Here is a 7,805-nt window from a genome sequence, read left to right on the forward strand (position 1 = left end):
GAATGCAAGTCCGAGTGATAGAGTTACGTATGTATATACATATTTTTCTATCATTTTCTCTCTCCCCACATCTCTGATTTCCCTCACGTCTCTATGGCAGTATTATCTGAAAGTAGGGTAAGCATTTTTATACACCTTTGAAATCCTAAGCTAGAGAATGACAGCCAGATGATAGAGCTGAAAAGTAGGGTGGAAAAGTCAGCAGTGACAATAATAGGCCTGAGAGGAGAATATATATATATATGGGAGAATGTTTGGGTCTGATGGAGTCAAGTCTCTTCTTTTATGGAGTGGACACCTCTTGACTTAGTAGATAAAAATGTGCACGCTTATATTTTATGGAAGTGGTTTGCCCTTGCCTTCTTTGATTTTGGAGTAATACTTAGCTTTTTCAAGATCATCCAGATATTTTAAGAGAGATAATTCCTCCAGTTTATCAAGGCAGCCTAGTGTGAATAATTTACAAGATGTGTTTATCAACAGTAGAAGCATGTTGGCAGCTGAAGTGTTCAAGCTAAGCATTCCTGAATTGTGCTGAGGTTCAGATTTCTGGCTAGAAGTCAGGATTTCCAAGCCTCAATCAATTACCATGGGTGGGGGAGAGATCTTACCTACATATATTATTGGAAGCAGGTCTCCTTTGATGCTTCTTTTGTACACCTTATCAAAGCTGTTGGAAGTGACTATTGAAGCATTTTGCTTCCTTTTCAGATCATGATGCAAGAGGGAAGAAGGATAGTTCCATGATTCCCCCACTCCTTATTCTTTTCTTTGAAGACAAGGATCAGAAGGGGAAATTCCTGTCCAGAGTCCTGTTACTAAACAGTTTACAAGAGAATTACTACTTTCATCCAGAACTGACCAGTCATGTCTGGTTTCTACTTACAGTAACTAGAGCAGATATACCAGAAGGAGCTATCCTTAGGATTGTGCTACTGATAGCATTGTAAGCCATAGGCAAGGAGGAAGGAAAGAAGGAAGAAAGTAAGATTTCTAGTCTACAGGAAATGGCTGCAGCTTTCTTAATTCCACAAACTGTTGAAAGAGCCTGATTTCATTTTCCTATTTGACCTTGGTAGGGATGGCTTAAATCCTGCTAAAATTTTCCTTTCCACTTCTAAGTTAGAACATATTGTCTATCAGACACATTTATCTAATCACCTGAAGTTTTCTTATACTCTTTGGTGCTATGATAAAACTTACAAGTATGTTTTGTTCTCCTTTTACTTTCCAGGAACATGGACAATGATGGAAGACTGGAAAAAAGAAAACATTATTCTTAAGGAGAATACATTCTTGTGTTTCCTGTACAAAGATATATTATTTTTAGTGTCTGTTGTAAAAAAAATCAATTTTCTTGATTTGCTAATAGAATAAAGTTAATTAAACTAAATTATATCTCTTCATTCGGTTTTCATGAAACTTTTGTCTGGCACATTGAAAAATAATCTTTGATAAAGATGCTGCTTTCACTCTTCCTAGTGCATATAACACCCATTCTCCTTCATTTAAAAAAGGGAGTCAATTATTATCATTATAAGCAATATGTTCAGTAAATGGCTTGGAAACATATATTTTTATTTTTAAACTGAGGTGCAGTTTGATTATGAATGTGCCTCCTAGGGCAGAGAAAGAGAAAAAGAAAGGTAGCATAAAACTGAAGAAGTCAAAATGTGAAAGAAATTTCAAAATAATATTTGAAATTATTTTTTAAATAAAGGTTTTAGTAAGTTTCATGTGTAATTTGCCTCATGGGCAAAATATCCTATTTTGGTTAAGAGGGCTGTTTACATAAAACACACAAATTCTTTTAGGATGCTAATTTCTACATCTGGCCTACCACATTAAAGCTCAGAAATTAAACAGGTTGAGGTTTAGTTAATACTGGGTATTGACTAGCCAGATCTCAGGGCTGAGGACCTGAGAAATTGTCAAATGTTCCCAATGACAAAAAATGTCTGTAATTTTACTAAAAAGAATTATATGGATATGCCCATGTAGCCACCAGGTATCAAGCTCAACTTGATGATGTCTTGTCTTAATTCAGAATGCTAAATGGCAGATTGTCATCCCTACAAGGATAATCAGGTCAGGAAATAGACACCATAAGAACTTCTGAAAACTTATTTTTGTATGGTATAATAACAGAATCTTGAACATCTGATAGAAGCTTTCCATACCAAAGATTATCAAAACAGAAAGGCCACATTGATGTTTTCCTGACTATTCTTGCATTCCGCTTTCAAGGTTGGTTTTTAATCCTCCACAAAAGTGGAATGTAGCTGATTAGCAATCTGATGCAATGTAACCCTAAGCCATGGTGGCTATTCTAAATGAAACTTTCATTAAGCAATCATTCTGTTTCCTTAGCTGAATATTATGATGAGTCCAGATAAGATGGACTTGTAGTTGTAACCTTTCTCCTCCTTTTATTCCACTGCTTCTTTACTTTTAACCAATCATTTTTATTTCATTTTATTTAAAGGAATAGTTATACAACTTTTTATTACACCTGCTAGGAGACCAATAATTTAACCTAATTTATTAAAGGTGCTATTGATGAATTTTAATAATCAGATTTACAAAATTTAAACCAGGCTAAAAGTGGGTGGAACTTTCTTTATTACTAGGTGTTATTTGTTAGTTTTTGATCTTTTTATTTTACTTTAATCATTCTGACCATAAGCACCTCACAGCATGTCAGTCCACTAGGTAGACCAGACCCCAAAAAATCAACACAGGTTTATTATAACTAGTTTTATTGAGATTAGCTAGAATAGTGGAAACTTGCGCAAGAATGATTATGTTGTATCTCCTCTTATACAGTATTTCCAAGAATTAGGAAGGTGTTGGCCTGAGCCATTTATGAACTGTGTCTGCCTGTTGTGATCTTAAAATGTTTTTTTTATTGTCATCTTAATGGATGTTGCATATTTTTATTGAGTTAACTTCCTTACAGCAAATGCACAGTAACATGATATAAGCATACAATAATCATAAAGATCTTGTTTGTGGAAGAGCATTCTGTGAAAGCATTTCAGCAGAAAATACCTCCAAATATCCTGCTGCACATTGCCAAGAAAGGTAAAGGTATCCCTGCGAGTTTTACTCCACTAGTCACAGCTGACTTTAGGGGGGTGGTGCTAATCTCTGTTTTTGTAAGCCATGAATATTGTAAGCCATTGAGCCAGTCATGTGGCCAGCGTGACATCATGCCGCAGCGCAGAATGTAGGGCAAAACACGGAATGCTGTTACCTTCCCACAAAAGTGGTACTTATTTATCTACTTGCATTTACAGGCTTTCGTACTTCTAGGTTGGCATGTGCTGAGGTAAGTGATGAGAGCTCACTCCGAGCTCACACGGTGGTAGGACTCGAACTACCGGAGCATAGATCTTTCTCCGGTATCTTTTAAGCCACAACACCTCTTTTGCAGAGAGAGGAACTCCCCATAAACACTTTCTGCAGGGAACTTTTATTTAGAGCAGGGGTAGTCAACCTTGGCTCTTTTATGACTCGTGGACCTCAATTCCCAGAATTCCTGAGCCAGCTTAGCTTAGCTGGCTCAGGAATTCTGGGAGTTGAAGTCCACGAGTCATAAAAGAGCCAAGGTTGACTACCCCTGATTTAGAGTAAATAGTCCCATAGGTATCCAGAAGGAGGGAGGGAGGGAGGAATTCTGATGCTCCCTGCCAGCTTCCCACAAGGAACATCAATGGGGAAGCTAGCGGAAGGTCGGAAGTTGCTCCTATTGCCACTGCTTTTTAGCCCGCCCACGATCATTTTGTTCCATTGTTTGGATAAGGAAATACAGTATTGCTGAAATGATGACAGGTTGTGTAGTAGTGTTAAGGAACTATTACATCACCTGTCACGATTTCAGAGATAATTCCTTACCTAAACTCCCTCAAACAGCCAAAATGGACCAAATGTTATGGCCCTAACAGTGGCATCCATGGAGAAGTGAAGTCCTCTCCCATGTTTATGATGATGAAGTGCTGTTTAATCTTTTCTTCTCTGTTTTGCCATCTTCTACTCAGATTTATTCACCTATGCATCTTCCTCTGTAGGAAGAAAAGCTAGTGTGAATAACAAATGTAAATTGATATATACTAGAAAGGGGAAAGAAAGTGCTTCTTTCTTGACCACTTTTCCTTTAGCAGAACAAATAAAACGATGTAGGAAAATAACTCAGAAGTCTGCCACGTATGGTTTAGTTTACTCTTCAGTGCAAATAGTTCTTCCCACCATAGTTCACACATTTAGCCAATAGTTATTGACCAGTATTTCAATTATGTCCCATCCCAAACGATCCTTGTGAACCTCCTTAAACAAAGCAAGGGGAGAAACCCTTCCTTATAGGCTAGATGTTCATATTTCAGGTTCTGCTGGAAGTTCCCTGTAATATGAGAAAGGGCAATGTGGCAAAGTGAAGCCCTCCCGACCTCTAAAGAAGGGTTTTTGCAATCTCTGGTTCTGATAAGATATAAACTTGAGCTAGTTCCTTGGTTTTGCATAATATCTAATAGGATGTTGGAAATGTAACCAATGAGAAGGTATCTTTTATCATCTTTGGTGGATTTACAAGAGTGTTAAGACATATTGGAACCAAATAACGTATTTTGATACAGAAGGTAATAAAAACTGATGTGCCATTAAAATCAGCAGTTTTTCTTTTAGGTATGATGGATACACAGATTGAAAGGAAACCCGGGATGTTGTTCTTATACATGATAACAGCAGCCACAACTTCTATCTGCACAAAGGTAGAAAGATATAAAAAACTCCTACAATGAAAGAATGGATTGTGAAATTAATGGAGCTGGCTGAGATGGCAAAACTGACAACTCTTATGAAAAACAAAACCCAAAAAAGACTAGTTTTGTTTCTATTTGCAAACCAATTTTGGACTTCTCGCTTAAAAAGGATAGAAATGAAACTATGATTTTTGGATTTGATGACTAAATCTGTTTCCATTTTAGAAATATTGTGTAATGTTATTCTGCTGGTTGCTATCTGTTTTATACGTTTTGCCTTTATTTTTGTTTCTTTTTTCTTGTTACACTTTTAATTCTTCTTTTTCTTCTTATTTTTTCTAAATTTTCTTTTTCTATTATTCTGTATTTTATCAGTTTTTGAAATTCAAAGAAGTCATATTTTTTTAAAAAAAGATCTACTAGGATGCTCTACTAAGATGGATGGATGGATGGATGGATGGATAAGCACCATCAAGTCACTACTGACCCTTATCTGTCTTCCACTTGCCCTTTTAGAGCTCTCACTACTGCGTTCATTGCCAGTGGAATGGAATGGAATGGAATGGGAATGGGAATGGGAATGGGAATGGGAATGAGAATAGAATAGAATAGAATAGAATAGAATAGAATAGAATAGAATAGAATAGAATAGAATAGAAAACTTTATTGTCACTTTAAATGGATACATTCCTTTCGCTGCTGGCTGCCTTCTTCCTTTGTTTCTTTTAACTTTCCCAAGCATTATGGACTTCTCAAGGGAACTGGGTTGTGCATGATATGTCCAGAATATGATAGTTGGAAACTGGTCACTAGTGCTTCAAGTGAGAATTTTGGCTTAGTTGTTCTATGATCCACTTCTTTGCTTTCCTGACTGTGATATTCCACTTCTAGGCCCAACTTTCACATACATACAATACCACATAGAAATTATAGTGGTTTTATATATAAATAGAAGATTGGACCCAGACATGATATTCTGCCAGCAGAAATGCTTCCATCAGGAATTCAATTTAGAACAGCCTCCTTTTTGAAAGAAATAAACCCATTAATCTCAATTCCTGCTATGTTTGCAGACCTCAAGGTCAACTTCACTGTTTTGGAAAGATCCCAACATTGAACAATGGATTTTCAATAATGGATGATATAGGGGAGGGAGAAATGATGAAAACTACCTCCTTTCCCATTTAGCCAGTAAAAAGGCTCAACTGAACAGAAAACCTGGACCTAAGCCATCAAGATTTCCTCCTGACTCATATTTCAGTTATTGTACACGGAAATAAACCACCTTAGGTAACGTCATCTGCTCCGGGCAAAATTATTTAAGAAAGCCTGTTAAAGGTCACTGTGATTAAGATGAAGAATGACATTGCTTTCAGGTATTCTACTATAAATATGACTGTGAACATTTGTACTTGAACTGGATATTGTACTCAAAATCCAGAGAGGACAATACACTGAGTTCACTAGCCATGAAGTTCACAACTACATGTGTGATCCTTTGCCTGGTCAACTGCTTTTTATTTTTAGGTAAGATTTCTGATTAATCCCAAGCTAATATCTCTAAAAATATAATTAATATACTTATTTCCCTATAAAGGAAGATTATTATATGATTTCACTATGACAGCAAATGTTATAATTTATAGCTTTATTTTTAATATACCTTGGCTTTATTACAGAAGGGGGTGATAGAAATATCAAAAGAAATAGATAAAATGTATAGCAAAATATGGGCATTCCAATACATGAAGTATGCAGGAATTTTTGCTTTGAGACACGACTCAAGCAGCTGGTCTTAAAGCTGTTTTTCTGATAAATTTATTAAAAGATATAGAATGTGATGCCTAGACTGGTTTTCATATTATTCATACCACTTCATATTACAATTTTCTTAAAAATTCCCAGATTATTATTATTATTATTATTATTATTATTGTTGTTGTTGTTGTTGTTGTTGTTGTTGTTGTTGTTATTAAAAAGAAACCCACTGATATTTGTTATCTGGTATCACCACTGTATCTCAGAAAGCAGCATTCGATAGATAAATTCAGAATATTTAAGCTGAATGCCATTAAAATTGATGAGTCATTGCAGTTTACTTAAATAAATGGGTTACATTTACAGAGAGAGAAAAGCATTAGAGGCAAATAATAAGAATTGAAGTTTTATTTTAAAGCTGCTTGTTATACCTTCATGTATGTACATTTTGATGTTTCAACTTTGTATACATTAAATTAACTTGCTTATGTACACACATACATGTATATACGTATGGACCTGAAGAGCAGGTCAAGGCTAGATTGTCATGGAGAAAATCTATGTGGTCGCTAGGACTCAAAAACTACTTAATGGCACATAATCAGTCAATCAATATATATATATGGGTGTATATGCTTGGCGTATAAATTGGTATATGCATAAGTGAAGAGTAAGATTCACTCAGTGCAAGAAAGATATTGACAATTTCTTGGATTGGAAATAAATGGGAGGACACAGCAGCAGCAGCAGCATGTCTGTCCATTGGCAGACCTGGTCACCTGTAGTCCAGAATGAATATCTTGCAAACTGCTGCTAGAGTGTCTCAATCCAGATAAGGGTTTCTTAAAATGGCTTAAATGAAGTAGCATTTTAAGTGCAACGCAAATAAACCTTTAGTCTTTTATTTATTCGCTTTTTTATTATTATTTTTCAGCTCCTGGGATCACAGGACATAAGGTCAGTTTATAGTTTGACATATATGTTACAATTTTGCTTAGCAGCCGAATTATGCTCACAGTCAGGAAAATTAAAGTATCAGTACTTTACTATGATTCTTTGTTATATGTAACGATAAATATAATAATAATAACAATAATAGTAAAGTTGGAAGGGACCTTGAAGGTCATCTAGTCCAACCCCCTGCTCAGGCAGGAAACCCTATACCATTTCGGACAGATGGCTGTCCAGTCTCTTCTTAAAAACTTCCAGTGTTGGAGCATTCACCGCTTCTGGAGGCAGGTTGTTCCACTGGTTAATTGTTCTCACTGTCAGGAAGTTTCTCCTTAGTTC

General features: G+C 35.9%; 1 protein-coding gene across 1 annotated transcript in view; it reads left to right on the forward strand.

Moving 5' to 3' along the window:
- Positions 1 to 6,109: 6,109 nt before the first annotated feature.
- LOC107288286 (serine protease inhibitor Kazal-type 12) overlaps positions 6,110 to 7,805 on the forward strand; it is a gene marked incomplete in the record, with an annotated part of 8,680 nt that continues 6,984 nt past the window's right edge. Inside the window, 2 exon segments of the mRNA XM_029284317.1 lie at positions 6,110 to 6,284; positions 7,450 to 7,472. Of these exon segments, the coding sequence (XP_029140150.1) occupies positions 6,227 to 6,284; positions 7,450 to 7,472 (81 nt within the window).

This window comes from Protobothrops mucrosquamatus, unplaced genomic scaffold (genome assembly GCF_001527695.2).
Source record: "Protobothrops mucrosquamatus isolate PMUCROS unplaced genomic scaffold, P.Mucros_1.0 scaffold517, whole genome shotgun sequence".
Lineage (NCBI taxonomy): Eukaryota > Metazoa > Chordata > Lepidosauria > Squamata > Viperidae > Protobothrops > Protobothrops mucrosquamatus.